General features: G+C 44.2%; 1 protein-coding gene across 1 annotated transcript in view; it reads right to left on the reverse strand.

The window, feature by feature from the left end:
* The window catches only part of ANO7 (anoctamin 7), a 105927-nt gene that overhangs the window by 55022 nt on the left and 31925 nt on the right, over window positions 1-18980 (reverse strand). The window contains exon 10 of the mRNA XM_075200858.1: window positions 9348-9444. Within this exon, the coding sequence (XP_075056959.1) occupies window positions 9348-9444 (97 nt within the window). The remainder of the gene's footprint in view (window positions 1-9347; window positions 9445-18980) is intronic.

Raw genomic sequence — 18980 nt, forward strand, 5'->3', positions numbered from 1 at the left:
CAGCAGCTTAGCCAAAATCTTTAAATCACTCGTCAGAAGTGAAATCGGGCGATAGGACTCGAGGTACAACAGATCTTTCCCTGATTTAGGCAACACCACCACTATTGCTTCCGCCATGGAAGGGGAAAGGGCGACGGCCTCGCAAAGCTCGCTGAATGTGTCCAATAACTTAGATACAAAAAAGGTTGATGTTTTTTATGTAATTCAATTGGTATACCATCTACTTCAGGCGCCTTGCCATTAGGGAACAACATAATAGCCATATCAATTTCTTAATGAGTGAAAGGTGAATCAAGATACTCCCTACTATCGGCGGAGAGCACGGGGAGAGAAATAACATTCAAGTATGCATGTAAAGCAGCTAAGTCATACCGGACCTGTGCTTTATATGTATTTGCATAGTATTTATAAAACACCTTGATAATAATCTGGCATCAGAAACCTCTTAACCCGGCTATCACCACAAATGACCAGTACAGTCACGTCAGCCTTCCCAACCCTTGTCAGATATGCCAAAAAAACAACATTTTCTGTCACCTTCAGCATATTGCCCGTTTAGAATAAAGAAACTTGCGTCTGGATTGATAAATCCAGACGTCTTTGAATTTATCAAAGACATAATCAACCCACTCCCTCTGGGCCAACTGCCAAGCTCACCTTGCAGTCTCAGTTCTACCATTTATATATTGCGCTTCTAATGATTTACATGTTTTCTCCAATTCTTTTTCCTTAATTCTAGGCAACTTTTATTTGGGCAACGACAGAGATTAATGTCCCCCTCAAAAAAGCCTTAAAAGCGTCCCAAACTATCGGTGGCCGTGCTGTCATAAATTATCCGTAGAAAAAACCTTCCCACTGCGTCACCAGTGATGCCCCCATCAAGGAGCGCCATAAGGGGGTTCAATTTCAAAAAGGACTGACCTGTCTTAAGAAGAAAAATCGATAGACAAAGAGGCGGGTGGTCAGAGATCCCTATAGCCTTATATTCTACTTCATGTACGGCTGGCACCAGAGAATGTGACAACAAAGCTAGATCAATTATTGAGAATGCATTATATGATGTAGAGCAGTGGTCGGCGAACAGGGGTAAATTACCCCAAATGGGGTAAAAATGACTTTTCCGGGGGTAACCACCGTGGCTCCAAAACGGGTTTTTTTTTATTTTCCAATAAATCACATGACTGCGCGGCGCGATGGCTCCCAGCAGTCCCCTCTCCTGCTCTCTCCCACTGAATGTTGGGCGTGACGTTATCACGCCCGACGCCAATTTCAGTGAGGAGCAGAGACGAGCAGCGGCAGAAGAAAACAAGAGTAGAAGAACAGAAAAGAAGAAAAAAAAGAGAGAAAGTCAATAGAAAAGTAAGTAAAATAACAGGCATATAGGGTGAGGGAAGTAAGAGAGGGGGGAACAAAAGTATGGAGATTATATATATATATATATATATATATTCAATTGCATTATTATTAGATGCTTAACTAGAGCCTTGCGCAACAATCAGGCCCCACCTGGTGCTCAATTAGAGGTGCTTTGGTGTCTTTTTCTCTCTTTGGATGGTTTTACATTGGTGCTTCAATCAATTTCCATGTGTTCATTTTGTACAGCTTTCAGCAAGTCTCATCATCATCAAGTCTACCTTTGCGAACAAGGATTTTCAACTTTAACGAACATAAAAACAAAGCAGAGAAATCGACTGGACGCTGAAAACTGTATCCAAATTGCTCTGACATCAAAATGCCCCAATATTGATGCTCTCGTATCAACAATGAAGCATCATCATTTCTCCAAAGCCTGAAGTTTTGAAGCTGAAGCTGATTCCATACAGGTTTGAATTCAAATAATAATATCTGATTACCTTAATTATTATTATTATTTTCTTAAATTTCTAATCAAGGGGGTAATGTCTGCATTTCTAAATATATTTTGGGGTAAAAGGTAAAAAAGTTCCCTGACCCCTGATGTAGAGGAACAGGAGAATTGGACATCATCTGGATGTCTCAGGGATCAGACATCTACCAGACCCAACTCATCTACCAAGGCGAAGAAAGCCGACGTAGATTGACTAACTACAGCATTTTGCTCCCGCCATCTATCAACAGCTTTATTTATCACATTATTGAAATCCCCTATGCATATAATGGGAACCTCCGGAACCATTGCTATGAATTCACCACATTTCTTTAACACCTCACTGTTATACGGTGGGGGTATATATATTACTAGGAGAAGCACTGGGACCCAATTAATGACAGCTTTCATTAGCACAAAGCTCCCCACCGATTCCGCCTGGATTTTTTCTAAAGAGAAACCAAGACTATTATGCACAAGTACAGAAACCCCTCGAGAGGCGGGTGGGGGTGTGTGTGTGTATGTGTGTATGTGTATATATATATATATATATATATATATATATATATAGTGATAAGCGCTACCCATGATTTTTTTTTTGATTTTTTTTTTTAGGGAGAGTACTCTTTCACTATGTAGAGGAGTCTCTAATAAAACTAGATCGGGGTCGTTTTGTCTGATTTGACATAGCACAAGAGCATTTCACAGCATTATTTAAGCCACGCACATTCCAGGAGAGAAGTCTCAGTTCCCCGTCAGATGCACCAGAACACATACAAAAACCACATAACTTTGTACTGGGTCCCCCGAGTCCCACTGTCCCGTATCCCACAACCCTGCAGAGCATACATCAAGTATAATTGTAAGCACACAAACATTGGTCATACATTTGCGATAACATTAAAACTAGAGATGGTCACTGACCCCCGTGTTTTGGTTTTGGATTCGGTTTTGGATCTGGATTACCGTCGTGTTTTGGTTTTGGTTTTTAAAACCGCCATTGCGTGTTTTGGTTTTGTTTGGTTTTGTTTTGCTATTTTGTTGGAAAATACATGTTTTTGTGCCCAAAATAACCCAATTTAGTGCTCCAACTGTTTTAGAGATAAGTAATCTAATTGTTGAGGTAATAAATCATCCAAAAAAACAGTTTAATTCTTCGTTGGTAGGCCTTCATTTATTCTACACACAAAACAGATTGTCTTCCTCTCCATCTATGCATATTGGCAATGCAGCCATCGTCTTTGGATGTATATTACACCCTACACTTATAGTTAAATATGTAAAGAAATGGAAAAAGACAGTTTGCTTTCTGTCTCTATAGGCCCCCCTCCACTTTTTTAAAAAAACAAAAAATCCAGCCATTATAGACTGTACAATATTAATTGACATGGAGAAAGCCAGTTTGGTTTCTGTCTCTCTAGGTCCCCCTCCACTTGTATAAAATACTAATAAATTCAGCCGTTATATACTGTACAATATAAATTGAAATGGACAAAGGCAGTTTGGCATCTGTCTGCATCAGATCCTCTCTCTACTAGGAGTAAAATAGAAAACTATTCAGCCGTTATATAATCTAGAATATATGCCCATTAACATACTGGAAATTAAAGCAATGTTAGGTGCGCCATGTAAGGCTTCTATTAATCTTAGGAGGCTATACACTCTCCTACAGGTTCGGTTGTCTCCCTCAGGGGATGAAGTTATGGTGTCTTTGGACTAGGGATGTGCACCGGCCACTTTTGGTGTCTCGTGTTTTGGATTTGCTTGAGGTTTTGGTTCGGATTTATTTTGAAAAAAACATAAAAAAAAGTGTTAAAATCAAGTTTTTTTGGTTTATTTTCACTCCTACGCTATTATTAACCTCAATAACATTCAATAGCAATCATTTCCACTAATTCCCAGTCTATTCTGAACACCTCCGACACGCTGGAGAACTTGATGCAACTTGTCATAAAAATTGATCATCGGATCAGAGAGAGGAAGGCTGAACGGGAGTCCTTTGTTCCGATAGACATTTTCACTAGCTCCAATAAAACTCTGCCCGATTCCTCTGAACCCATGCAATTGGGCGCTTACTGCTTGCCTCCGGAGGAGCGCTCCAGAAGACGCTCACTAGGCCTGTGTATGTATTGTGGTCAGCCAGGCCACTTAGTTCGCTCATGTCCCAATAAGCCGGGAATCTCCAAAGCCTAAGTGCAGGTGAAGAGGTGCGCTTGGGTCTTCAGATTACCTCTTCAGAAAACTCTTTATTAGTCCCTGGACGTTTAACTTTCCGTGGGAGATCCATGGACCTGAAAGCTTTTCTTGACAGTGGTGGGGCTGGTAATTTCCTGGATATACATTTGGCTCAGACGCTTGATATTCCGCATATCAGGTTAGGATCAAGCATCACCAGGTGTGGTTTGGATGGTAACCCCTTGCCTGGGGGAAGGATTCTCACTAGGACTCCAATGGTTCGGTTGACTGTAGGAGTTCTCCATACAGAGAAGCTCTCCTATCTTATTAGTTGTCCCTCTGCTCCTTTGATATTGGGGTATCCCTGGCTTCGCAGTCACAATCCCCTTATCAACTGGAAAAGTGGAGAGATTACTCATTGGAGTCCCGAGTGTTCTACGTCTTGCTTGACCCTGCCGCTTAGAATCTTACAGCCTAGTCCAGACTTGTTGCCGGTACCCTACCAGGACTTCTCTGATGTGTTCTGCAAAAGAAAAGCTGATTCCATTCCACCACATCGAGAGTATGACTGCGCCATTGATTTAGTCCCGGGTTCCAAGTTGCCCAAAGGGCGGTTATACTCCTTGTCCATTCCAGAGACTCAGGCCATGGAGCTATACGTGGAGGAAAACCTGAAAAAAGGATTCATACGTCCTTCTAAATCTCCCGTAGGCGCAGGTTGTTTTTTCGTGTCAAAAAAAGATGGCAGTCTTAGACCATGCATCGATTTCCGTGGACTGAATATCACCACTATTAAGAATATGTACCCGTTACCATTGATTTTGGTGTTGTTTGATCAATTAAAATCTGCCACTATATTTTCGAAGATTGACCTCAGAGGGGCGTACAATCTTATTCGAATCAAGAAAGGGGATGAATGGAAGACTGCCTTCAATACGCAGTCGGGACATTATGAATATCTCGTGATGCCATTTGGGTTATGCAACGCTCCGGCGGTTTTCCAGGACCTGATCAACGACGTTTTACGAGAGTTCCTGGGTAAAACAGTAGTTGTGTATCTGGATGATATTTTAATCTACTCTGAGTCTTTACTTCAGCACCGTCAGCATGTTCGCCAAGTTCTGCTGAAATTACGGGAACATCACCTTTATGCAAAAAGGGAGAAATGTGAATTTGAGGTGGGCACCGTGTCATTCCTGGGATATATCATCTCCTCAACAGGATTCGCCATGGACCCTGCCAAAGTTCGAGCAATCCAGGATTGGGTCCTCCCTACTAATCTGAAGGCGATCCAGAGGTTCCTCGGATTCGCGAATTATTACCGTAGGTTTATTGACTCTTTCCTCATTAGTGGCTCCTATCACTGCTCTCACTCGAAAGGGAGCTAACCCAGCGAAGTGGCCTTCGGAGGCATTGGCGAGTTTCTCGGCACTCAAAGCCGCTTTCATTTCTGCTCCAGTGCTGAGACATCCTGATCCGGAACTTCGGTTCATTGTAGAGGTGGACGCTTCCGATATCGGTGCTGGCGCTATCCTTTCTCAAAAAGACCCAAGGAGCAAAAAATTACATCCTTGTGCATTCTTTTCTAAAAAAAATTCTAGCGGCCGAATGTAATTATGAGGTCGGCAATCGTGAATTGTTGGCCATTAAGTTGGCACTGGAGGAATGGCGGCATTGGTTAGAGGGAGCTACCCATACCATCACCATCTTCACAGACCATAAAAACCTCCAATACATTCAGACCGCTAAAACTCTGAATCCTAGGCAGGCCCGCTGGGCCTTATTTTTCACCAGATTTAAACTTCATTATTACATACCGTCCAGGTTCTAAAAATACTAAGGCCGATTCCTTGTCCCGAAGTTTTTTGGCCCATCATCCTCAGTCTCCGGACCCGTTGTCTATTGTTCCTACAACTGCTGTTCATCTTGGTCTTACCCATGACCTAGGAGCAGCTATCCGGCGCTTCCAGAGAATCGCTCCAGTTCAGACACCGGTCAACAAATTATTTGTCCCCGTCCATTTAAGGAAATCTGTTCTCATTGAAGGCCACAACAACTGCTCTGCTGGCCATCCGGGAATCCGTAGGACTATTGAGGTTCTTTCTCGTTGGTTGTGGTGGCCCACCTTGTCAAACCATGTGGAGAATTATGTTCGGGCTTGTCCCAAGTGTGCTAAAAACAAGACCGATAGGAACCGTCCTTCTGGGCTATTGTTACCTTTGCCGGCACCGAGCAGACCTTGGACCCACCTGTCGATGGATTTCATTGTTGACCTACCAGTATCCGCAGGACATAACACCATCCTGGTAGTGGTCGATCAGTTCAGTAAGATGGCACATTTTATATCTTTGCCCAAGCTACCGGATGCCAGGACCCTGGCCACCTTGTTTTTGACGCATATTTTTCGTCTTCATGGGACTCCTGAAGATATAGTATCAGATCGAGGATCCCAGTTTATTGCCCGGTTTTGGAAAGCCTTTTGTAAGTCCACCGGGATCTCTATCAGTCTGTCTTCAGCATATCATCCTCAGTCGAATGGACAGACAGAGAGGACGAACCAAGCTCTGGAACAGTTTTTGCGCATTTATGTGTCTAAATTTCACGATAATTGGTCCTCTCTCCTGCCCTGGGCAGAATTTGCGTACAATAATTCTTGCCATTCCACTATTCACACGTCCCCGTTTTTCTGCAACTTCGGGTTTCACCCAAAATCCAATTCATTTTCTACTACTGTTCCCTGTGGAGATTCCGGAACGCCTGCTTTCACGGCCAGGCTAAGGTCCATTTGGAAAAAGGTGCACGCTGCACTAGGTCAAGCTTCCCGAAAATCCAAGATCTTCGCTGACCGTCACCATAGACCCTGTTCATTGAAAGTGGGGGATCACGTTTGGTTATCCACACGGAACATCAAGTTGCGGCAACCTTGTAGGAACCTGGGGCCCCGATACATCGGACCGTTTCCAATTGAGAGGAAAATTAATCCAGTGGCATTTAGATTGAAACTACCCACTTCCTTAACTACCCACTTCCTTAAAAATACCTGCGACCTTTCATTGTTCACTTCTGAAGAAAGTCGCTGCTCCCAGCAAGTTTAATCGGTCTCTCTCTCTAACAGGCCCAGGCCTCTGATGGTGAACGGAGACCACGAATATGCTATTGAAAAAATCCTTGATTCTAGGAGGGTTCAGGGTCAAGTCCAATTCCTCGTTCATTGGAAGGGTTATGGCCCTGAGGAGCGATGTTGGATACCGCAGAGGTGTCTCCACGCTGGAAGACTCGTTAAAGAATTTTTTAAGAAGTTCCCCACGAAGCCTGGTTGTCGGGGTTCCTTAACCCCTCCTCAAGGGGGGGGTACTGTTAGTGGTCGCGGTGGCTCCGGTCACCGCCGCGACTCTCTTGCTGTTCCTAGTGACGCCCCGGCCGTTGCTACGGCAACCAGGGCGTCACTTTCGGTTTCTGTGTCCTGGTTGCCTGGGCAACAACCGGGACGCTTTGGTCTTCCTGACGCCGCGCCCGGCCAGCTGTCAAACAGTCGGGCGCGTGCGCACAGGATTAGGTAGGGCCAGCCATGCAAGGCTGTGTAGGATCAGCTAATCAGGCTGATTACAGATTAGGTTACTGCTGGCACTCTGCCTATTCCATTGGCTGCAGGCTCTGCATCTCTATCATACTGCAGCTGAGGACATATTCTGGACTGTGTCCTATTTAAGGCAGTGAGGACTGAGCCTCACTGCCGGTTATAGCGTTCTGTCCTCAGTCCTGCTGCCTGCTTGTACTATCCATTTAGGTTCCTGTTACCTTAGATTTGACCACCAGTGTTTGACCCCTGCTTGTTATTGGACCTTTGACCCTTCTCTTCTGACCTTGACCTTTGCCTGGAATTCGGATTTTGCTTCTCTGCCTGTGAGTTTGACCCTTTGCTTGCCCTTGGATATTGCTTCTGTGCCTGTGACCTTTGGACCTTGGATTTCTCTTATACTACAGTCCACCAATCACTCCACTTCTGGGAAACTCCTTTAAGTCAGTATACGCTACTCGACCCACTGTACTGACTTGGGAGTTCCTAACAATTGTAATGTTAATTTTTATTAGGATATAATAAAATTATAGATTTTGTATTTATCTTTTGAAATCCGTGTTGGTGTTATATGTGTGAATTGGGTCAGTGACAACACTCAACACTGTATATTTTATTTCTTTTTGTACCCTACTGTGAAGTGGGTGGAGCCAGAACACCTTACCAAATCAGATCATCAAAATGTTAACAGCAGTACATAGTATATATATAGTATACAAGTGTGCTGATATGGTCTGGCTCTGCTGCTACAAATTTTTACCATTTCTTTCTTTGGTGTTTCCACATTACCTTCATCTCCCACCCACTGTGACGGACACGCTCTTGCCCTTGTTTTCTCCCGATTTTGCTCCATTCCCAGTTCTTCCAACTCGCACTCTGCACATCCACTTCTCATCTTCATTAAAACTACTCCTCTCTCCTGTAAATACCCCAATATGCCTTGATCTGGCTGCGACATTCTACAACACATTCACTTCAGCCTTAGACTGTATGTGATATCTGGAGCTTCTTTGTCTAACAGTACAAAACTCAGCTATAAAAAGTGCTCCTGCTACATATCTACCACTCTGTAAATCCATTAAAATCCAATGCAAATTATTCACCTACATTTCTCTCAACAAAACCACCACCTCATATCTCAAACCTCCAAACACTCTCCCTCATGCCCTCCTAGATCTGCACCTAACCTTCTCACAGCCACCTACAAGACTTATTGGAGAGAAGTGGTTGTCTACCACCTATGGAATAATCATATCTTCCTAGGTTACGGATTGGCTGTGAGCACTTCTCAGACAGTTTTTCATAGCGTGATTCGTGTCTTTGTGATGTCAGAAACGATCATAGCAGTGCAAGGGTCCAGAGCCTCCACACAGTCATCTAGAGGCACCAACATCTGGATAACGTTAAGTGGGGAATGGGGGATCTCTGAGTAAGAGGGTGAATATCTATTTGTAAAGGGGATATATCTTTGTTCAAAGGGAAGTCTTCTTGTATAAATGGCGAGTTCTGTGTGTACTGGACAATCTTGCTGCAAAGTATTTCTATACAGAAAGAGGTATCTCTGTGCAAATGGCCAGTATATATTACAGGCTGATACTGCATTATATACTGGACAATAGTGGAGGTGTAGGTTAAAATTTTGCACCGAGTCCCAGGGACTGCTAGATAGGTTACTGGTATGAATTGTCGATTCTAGGCTCACATGTCACAGCTTTTCCATGTGACACGTGAAACTGGCATGGTCCTCACCCTGTACTGCTCACAGATGCTCGATAGGTTCCAATACGGACACGTGGCACAAACTGGACACATGTAGAACATTCCATTCTTCCCACAAACTTCTTTCCTGAGAAGACAAAAACAGGCATGAGAGCCGGCCGGGATCATATGAAAACATTAATATTCACTAATGAGAGCTCTGTAGCTGGACCAAAAGCCATGGAAAGGAGCTTTTTTCTCCACACTCCTCAGACTGAAATACTCTGGTCCTGATACAACCTTTAGTCATGCCCCAGCGGTGCTACACTCATTCATCATTCAAAGCCATCGCTTATACATGTTACAACCACCCTCCCCTATTATAGTAACAGACATGGATTATGCCTTTGTGTGTAACTACATTGCACACCAAGCACAACAACTCACTCACATATAGTGGGAATGTATAGTTCAACTTACTACACGCAAACAATGATTGTACAACAGTAAAACATAGCAGCATTACAGTATTAAAATGCTAGCACATAAAAACTTCAATAAATTAAATCCTGCCCTCAATAAATATTTACACATACCACTGCAATAAACAGGTTGCAGTCAGAATCAATTTTTTCCGCTCCTTTACACTGCAGTTTGTGAAAACAGTTCTTTGGTAAAAGTAACATAAGTCAATCAAATCTCCACATCCCTGACCCCATAGTTCCCCCTTCCTGTTGCAACAGGAAAGGCAGTTCAACTGATTGAACATAACTTGAAAACAGTAAAACCTCACCTAGCCTGCCCAGTATACCCTCTTCTCCTGGGACAAAGGGTCTTGGGCCTCTCATAGCCCTTGTCAACAACACACACAGAGAACCTTTTGAGGCCCACAGTTTGTAATGACCTTGGCGTGTGGCAGAAAGGGAAGTGGTCTTGAGTCAGGAGCTGCTACTTGTTATCACACGAGAGCGAGGCCCCTATTTATCAAAATGTGGTGATAAGGATGATCTTTATCCCACTGAGCTCGGGAAGAGATAATGGCAGAAATGTGGCTTTTGCACAGGACAGTTTTTACATTTTATTGGGCATCATTAATGTTTGTCTGTAGGATTAATAACATACACGACATGGCCCTGAAATTATATCTCCTGTGTATATGCTGTCTGGATTGGAGTTAGTTTGTCTCACAAGTTTACTTATTGCCTCCCCAATCCACATGGCAATAATGCAACTCCTGTTACCTTACCCACCCCAAAACCTCATGGCACTGTCGATCCTGTTAATTCAGCTACACTAATACATGGCATTGCCATCACTGTTACCTTCACTACCCTGAACATTACAATTCTATTTTTAATAACATTTACTTAGAAGAGCAAAAGCAGACTAGTATTATGCAACCAGTTGCCATCCACTTGTTGTGGAACTACAAGCTCCGGCATGCCTGGTATGCAGAGAATGTAGTTAAACAATTGAGGACAACACTTTGCATAATACTACTCTGCTTCAGGATAATTGGCCTCATGTAAGGGCCAAATGGAGGAGGTGGGTCAGGGCCCAAACCAGTTTCTTGCCTGGGTCCTTATTTGGTTCTGACTGATGACATCTTTATACAATATGTACAACTCTTTTCGGGACTTTATAAGTGACAAGCTGACTGTGGCTCACCCCTGATCAGAGCACCGCTGATCCGGACATAATTCCCAACATTTCAGTAATTGGGACAAAAGTTATGATAGGTGGGACAATGCATTCAAAACTCGACAATTGAAGACAAGCGCTAACATGGGTCCCGTGTGGTTTAGGACTGTATATGATTTCTATTGTATTTGATATGACTGTATACCACGATGTTTACGATGTTGTCAAAATAGCTTTGATTGTATTGAAGACATGTATATTCTCATGTGCAATTGTACATTGTCACAGGTGAGATCAATAATTTTTTTTTTTTAAAAAAGAACAAAACACAAAAACCGGACAATTGAGATTTGTAAATCAATGGGCACGGTGTACGGAACCTGTGTTAAAACCCCTTAATCTAATACATACTTAAACTGCACTTTTTAGCCATGTTGTTGTGGGGAACTTACCTGATAGGCGCTTCCCCGGGGGCTGTCATCGTCCTCAGGGCGGCGGCAGTCAGCTCCGTTCATCCGGAGTGGTGAGCCAAGCGGGGCTCACCTCCCAGCCGTTTGAATTCATGGCGTGGCGTCTGGCCAATCCGGACTTGACGCGTCATCACCTAGCGTCGCGTCGACGCTGCGTAGTGACGTCAGCACACCGCCGGCTATTTAAGCCGGCACCTGCGCCGCCATTTTCAGTGCCTCGGCGGAGCCAGAATAGAGAAGACGTCCATCAGAGACCTCCGCAATCAAGTAAAGAAGAAAAGCCAGTGGAGATCACCGGCGGCGGCAGAGAACCCTTGTCAGGGTTAAGAGTGCCTCTGTCACCTGAAGACCGCCGGGATCAAGAACAGAAGCCGGCGACTGGGCTTAGAGTCGGCGGCTGAGGGGGAAGGAGCCAGGAGAAGCTCTCCGAAGACCAGGGAAGCAGGTGAGGCCCTTTTGGGGTGCTACCTCTACCGGGCCCCCGCCCGCAGCACACACCCTAAGCTCGGGCACAAGGCCTGTGGCCACAGTCCGACGCTAGGCCCGTGGTCACAAGACAGGGGCACAAGGCCCAGGGAGCTGGGCACAAGGCCCTTATAGGAAGTGGGCTATTAGCCCATTGTGTATAAAGGGCACAAGGCCCTTGTAGTTAGTGAGTGGGCTAGTGCCCATAGTTAGAAAGGCCACAAGGCCTAGTGAGGCAAGGGCTAGTGCCCCTGGGTGACAGGGCACAAGGCCCTAGTTGGTGGCCTAGAGGCCAAAGTGAAGGGTACAAGGCCCTGGTTGTGTGCAGTGGCATGAGAGTCCTGTGAGAGTAGGGCGCGGTCCTGTGAGTGAGGTGAGTACACTAAGAGGAGTAAGGTAACAGTAGAGCAGAAGGCTTCTGTTGGTGCTGTAGTAACCGGCTGGTTAGCTAGCAGCTGTGTACTCGTGTGATTAGCTTGCCATATACTGTAACATAGTTTTTTTCTGCCTGTGCGGCGAGAATTGCCGTGTATATTGTATTTTGGTGTGCTGTATATTTGTTTCCAGGTGCAAGACGTCAGGCCCCATTAAAGGTAGGCTCTTGTTTCCTGTTTTCCTGTATTGACCTGTACTGTAGGGACAAGTGTAGTTACAAGCTTACACATAGCCAGGGAAAGAACGCACATAGTTTTCCCGTCCCGTAGGTCCCTGGGGTTATGCTGGTTTCCAGAGGTGGTGATAGAGTACCTCACTGGCAATGCGGCACAGCTAAATTGAGTTCCAGGGGCGGACCGTGGTTCTGGTTGAGTGTCCCAGTCCTGAGTTCCTTGCAGGTTCTCTGGCGGTTCCAGGGGTGGGACACGTGTTCCGACCTGGGTGGAGGCAGTTGGGCGGTTCATCGCGGTGACGATTGTCTGTCCCGTGCGGCAGTCAACTCTCAGGTTGGTGTGCTGTTCCAGTGAGCCTCTTTCGGGCCTTGTGCAGCCGGACCTTAGGACTCCATGGATGACCCCATAGCAAGAAGACAGTCTTCTTGGTACGACCTGGGAGAGGGGGTTAGGAACCGCCCTCCGGAATAGATCGTGAACACCGGCTGGTGTTCCCCGTAGAGTACAGTACGTCCCGATAGTACACCGCACTCAGTGTTAGTTGTTTATTCTAGTTGCGTTGCCAGCCATTAGTGAGTTGTTAGGGTCGGGTCGCCTGTTGTAGTTAAGTAGTTTTGTGGGTGTACATCTTAGCCTGGTAAACTGGTAGAGTAGAGGGAGGCTGTGTGTTTCCTGTCGCCCACAGGTGTCGGGGAGGAGCAGGAGAACAGGACCGGAAGCGGGAGTGTCCCGGTGAGTATAGTGCTTGATTCCCCCTTTAGGTTAGGCCCTCACCGAGAGGTTAGTGGGTTACTTGAGGCAGGACTGTTCCTGGCCTCAAGTGCTCGTAGTCTCCCACACCTTGGCAAGAGAAAAAGCGAGGTGGCGGCAAGCGAGCTTGACTAGAGTGCCTTCGCTTATTGCCGTGGTCTCGAACACTCCTCTCCTGATAGGCCCGGGTTTAATTCTCTGTTTCCCTTCCTAGGGTGATACCGGCGAGTGGACGGAGATCTTTCTTCTCTGGAACGGAGGCATGGGCAGGGTCCGGTCATCCACGCAAATTGTGGGAAGTTCCTAGGTACTAGGAGTTAGTCACCATGTGAGGCACTTCTCCTCGCGGGTCCTTACATTTTTATCAGTAAGTATCAGCGATAGTACTATAACATCTCCTTGGAAAAGCACTTCAGGGGTTAAATTCCACCTCCACAGGGAACACTCAGGAGTTCAGTGAATTAAGCTACCATTGTTATTTCTGTTTGCTCCCTATTGTTCACTAGTGAGCTCTACAGATAGCCAGGAGCTGGACCCAGCAGGGGTCACCTGAGGGAAGACACCTGGGGAGTTAGGGGAGGGGGCTGTATAGTGTGAGAAGCCCACCAATCGAGACCTTTTGCAACTCCCCTGGGCAGGCAGTTCCCAAGGTGGAATTATAAGGTGATAAATGAGGCTACCCTGGGAGCTGGACATGGATGTGACCGACTTTGGACAAGAGGTAACGCTCTGCCAGAGATGTGCTGTGGAACCAATCTCACTGGATTTATTTGAACCAATTTCCTCACTTGTTGGACCTGCTATTGTTAAGGGGCAGTGCTGTATTTAATCCTGTTATGTAGAATAAAACATCCTTCTATTTTTCCTAATACCGTGTTTGAGTTATTTGGGAATTACGTGTCTTCACAAGAGGTATGCAAATATTATTGTAACTCTGGGTTTTGTAATGTATCCCTGTCATACTGGGAGTTACTAGACAAGCCCTATTCTTGGGCAGCCCCTGGGGACCCGACAAGACATTGTGTACTGGCTGCTCAGAATAGAACAGCAGGGCCTCTTGGAAAATGAGATAAAGGCCCATATTTCTTTCTGGCAGGACCGGAGAGGACAGAAGGGGAGAATACTCTGTAGAGACTTCCAGGCATGACCACAGCAAGTGACAGCAGACAGCTTCTGCAAGTGATAGCACACAATTAGTGTGTGTGTGTGTGTGTGTGTGTGTGTGTGTGTGTATATATTAGGGAATTTAGACTGTAAGCTCCAATGGGGCAGGGACTGATGTGAATGAGTTCTCTGTACAGCGCTGCGGAATTAGTGGCGCTATATAAATAAATGATGATGATGATGAGTGCCAGTTTGAGAGTCTGCATGTTTCAGGACCCTCCAACTGAGCGTCAAACAGAGGAAAATTGCTATGGAGGCCTTATGAAGTGTACAGCAGTAGGAAGCCTTTGTGTGAGATCCTGATCAAAGGTCTTCTGTTAACAGGTACCATTATATTGATGTATTGATCTGAGTGTAATAGATTGTACTCTTGTGAGCAGGGCCCTCTTAACTCTCTGTATTTATGCATTATCTAGCATTGTATTATTACGGTTTGTTCCCAATTGTAAACACTACGGAATCTGCTGGCGCTATATAAACAAACGATGGTGATAAGGGTGATACTATTACTATAGCCTGTTTATAAACTTAATCCCCCAACCAATACTGTTTCTACAATAGAGTACAAAAAGGGCCTTAAAAAGCTGTACATGGCGGATGATTGGCATATCTTGCCCAGCAGCCTGAATTAGGCCTATTATATCAAATAGAATGTGCACCAGAAAGGCTGCAATGTAGCTTAGGGACCCTGGGGTGACAAGATAGTAACAGAGTGGGAGAGTAAGCAAGTGTCCAATGAGTGTACTATATCATACTGTTGGCATTCACATTATGTTAAGGCCTAGGTTCAGGATAAAATAATAGATCTTCCTTATTACGTGCGAATGTCTGCCATAAAGATATGCTTAGACTGACTTATATAAAATATGTAACACAACTACTTGGAAAGATAATAAATAACATGGTTATTATCTTTGACTGCCATGTCACTGCCCTTATATTACCCTTTACCATCTACCTGCCATTCTCCTCCCATTCCCAGCATACGCAATCCTAATAAATACACTGTCCAGGGATCATCATCATAATTTATTAGGGTTCTTCTCCCATATAACTTTGTATCACAGATGCGATAAGCAGAAACACATGTTCACTTCCCGTCAGAAGTGAGTTAATGTACAGTTATCTGCTCAAGAGTAACGTATGGATTTTCCACTAAAAATTTTCACCTTGAAATTTCAGTGTGAGGTTGTGCACCCACACACTGCCACGTCCCCTTCTTCCAATGTCTCCAACCAGAGCAGCAGCTGCTGCATACAGTCACATACAGGGGTCTATTTATAAAGCAGTGATGGAAAAAGACTCACCGCTTCATCTCGTTTAAAAAAGGCTTAACACCAGAGAAATCAGAAATATATCCGGGCTTTAAGCAACCTTCAGTTCTTTCAGCTTTTCACCGTTAGCCAGGGTCGGACTGGCCCGCCGGGGAATTCCCTGGTGAGCCCCGACGTCTGACAGCTCCGCCCTCTTCTGTTGGTGGGAGGAGCAGGTACTTTTCAAAAAAAATATCAAAATAAATACTTACCTGATTGCGGTGCCGGCACCCCTGCTTTCTCCTCTCTGCTCCGTTCATATTGAACACCATGTCACGCCCGATATTCAGTGAGGAGCGGTGAAGAGAAGAAAAGAGAGAAGCCAATAGGAAGGCAAGTGAAGATATATATATATATATATTATATAATTTTCCTTCCTTAAATAACTATTGTCTCTATATCAAAGTACATAAGCTTTTGTCAGAAGTGAACTGTGAGGCTCAGTACATTTACATATGAAAAGAATTGGCTTCCAATCAGATACATCAGCCCATCCCACAGAAGTTTTGTAATTACCTTCTGAAGACAAAACAGTCTTTTGGGATCAGACTGATTACGCAGACACACACCAAGGATTCTATCCCTGTTTGGACTGAAAAATAGTAAAGTATATATATGAGCCCTCTAATAGGGCTCTGCTGACATTGTAAATATGAGTAAAATGTACTCTGTATTGTTAGTGATCTATAGACTATAGGAGCTACAATAGACTGTGTTGTAAGCTTTGTTATAGAATCACAGACCATGTGGTTTAGCTGTTAAGAAGGGTTTTGTTTAGGCTAACACTGTAAGCATAGAAAGTGAAGTTGCATGGGATAGTCATAGAATTAGATGTCATTGTAGTAAATGTTAGTTTGCTTAAGAAGTGATGCCGTATAAGGGTTTGAAATTAGTAATATCTTAGGAGTTTGATTGTAACAATACAATAGACTTCATACTTGAATAGTATTGTATTTGATGTAGCAATAATGTGGCTTCTCTGTTAATATCTGCTAGATATTCATACTGTATTGTATAACACTTTGAAGTTCTGATTGTTGAGTTTAATACTGACTGTATTTGGTAAATTGTCTGGCTGGTCTGTGCTCTCATCCCCTCCCCCCTATGTGACTAGTTAAACAGATGTGTGATAAGATGAAAAGACTTTTGCTGGGAAGTTTTGTAGAGATCTCCTCCTTCCCCTGTTAGACAAGAAATGTTAGTGGACATATTGTGATAACTGCTGAATAGAGAGCCATTTGTGGTGGACTAGCGAATACTGCTTGCAATGAGTTATGGGTCTGTCCTGCCGTTGAGGCCTTGTGAGACAACATGAGTTTGTAACAAAGCATTGCAAGTCAGCCATTTTGGATGGTGACTACATTGTAAGATGATCTGAGATACTTACACGCAGTCACATGCACATGCAGAATTAACAAGAAATTAATAAGTTATTGTACCTACACACAGAATGCCATCTATTATATGTACTGTGTGTAAGATTATGTTATCGAAATTATTTTATTACATTATTGTACAAGATTCTATTTCATACATATATATCTGTTGTGGTTATGAATTTATAGTGTCTTGATATAGGAGATATTATATATATAAATGTGTGTGATGCAGTAAATCAGGTTTAAAGGTCTGAAGTAGGCGTGTCATACGTGGTAAAGCGTAAATGCATATGGTAAGATAACGAGCGTATTCAGAAATAAAAGATAGCGTGCGCAATTATGGTGTAAATACGGGTCCTTTAACAGTAAGTAAAGGAATGGAGGCATGGGAAGGAAAGCAGATTGATGTAGGGGGATGGGGAGTAGCATGGCACAGAGTGTGCCATGCTGCTTCCACCCATCCCTTCATCAGAGTGATGAAGGAAGGGAGGGGAGGAAGCAGCATGGCACAGAGTGATGCGAGGGGGGGGGAGGGGATGTGAAGTGGGGCAACAAGGAGGGCACAGTGTGATAAGGGGGCTCAGTAATGTGTGTGTGTAATGGCACAAGGGGCTTGTGGAAATCTAATGTGTGTGAGGTAGGTGGTGGCTAATTAGTGGGTGCTATTTTGTTTGTGAGGCGATTGTGGGGCAATTTTTATAGTGGGGACTATAATTTAAGATGGGGTGGTTTGGGTCTATTAATTGAATGTGGGGCTGAGTTTGGGGAGCATGAGGTCTATTTATTAAATGTGAATATGAATTTAATGGCAGCGACGGTTTGCGGGAAATAGGTATATTTATTACACATAAATTTTATTGCTGGGGCTGTTTGGAGGGAGGTAAATTGTATTCCCATTTAATAAATAAACCTATTACTTTAATGTTGGGGTTAGTTGGAGGTATATAGATTTATTAAATGGGAATACTATAACTTTAATGTTGGGGCTGGAGGAAGGTCTATGTATTAATTGTGGATGCTATTGATTTAACGCCGGGGCTGGTTGTAATTTTCTAAATGTGCCTATTTTTTCCCCCAAATAGGGTCCCCAACATTCCAGGATCCAGACAAGCTGCAACTAAAGAAACCAGCAGCCACAGATGGTGAAAGTGACAAGAACAAATAGGAGAGAGCAGGACAGTCTATCAAATGTTCCGATTCTAGTGGGACAATCCTGATTTTTGGTGACTGTTCTGCCCAATCTAAGGAGGCCAAGACTACTTTTTATATACACAATGCATTCTTTATATACTACACTATGGTTCTAGCTGTTCTTCGTGGGCTTACCACACCCCCCTAGTAGTTTGGTTACTCCTCTAATGGCTGGCCACACCCCCTCTGGTGGGCCCCTACGACTGTATTCCCCCTGTGGGCCTTTCATGCCCCAGTCCAACACTGCCGCTAGCACCAAAATCTTAACGCCATCTCAGGATGGTTACTTACATTTTCCAATGGCGTGCAATCCTCGTTGCAGGCTGCATGCTCCTCGCCTCATTAGGCCAGAGTTGACTTTATTGCTCATGCACAACTAAACACTGGCACATGCGCATTAAATCAACGGTCACTGTAATGAAGCTAGTCCCCTTCACAACAAAACAAGATTTTTGTTGCAGACAAGGTTTTTTTTACCCAGGATCTCACAGCAGGCAAGTGTTCTAGAATAGCAGTGGTACACATTTCTGCGATAAGCAGTGATACAGATCCTTAAGTACCCGTGTCCACTACCCCACAGTATGAGGTGACCTTGGGGCCTATTTATGAAATATTATTTTACTTTAAATCTTGCAGAAACTGCTGTATCCACAGGATTAAGGCAAATTTTAGTTTAGGGGCTATTTAAGAACAGTATAACAGA

Source organism: Mixophyes fleayi, chromosome 3, assembly GCF_038048845.1.
Source record: "Mixophyes fleayi isolate aMixFle1 chromosome 3, aMixFle1.hap1, whole genome shotgun sequence".
Lineage (NCBI taxonomy): Eukaryota > Metazoa > Chordata > Amphibia > Anura > Limnodynastidae > Mixophyes > Mixophyes fleayi.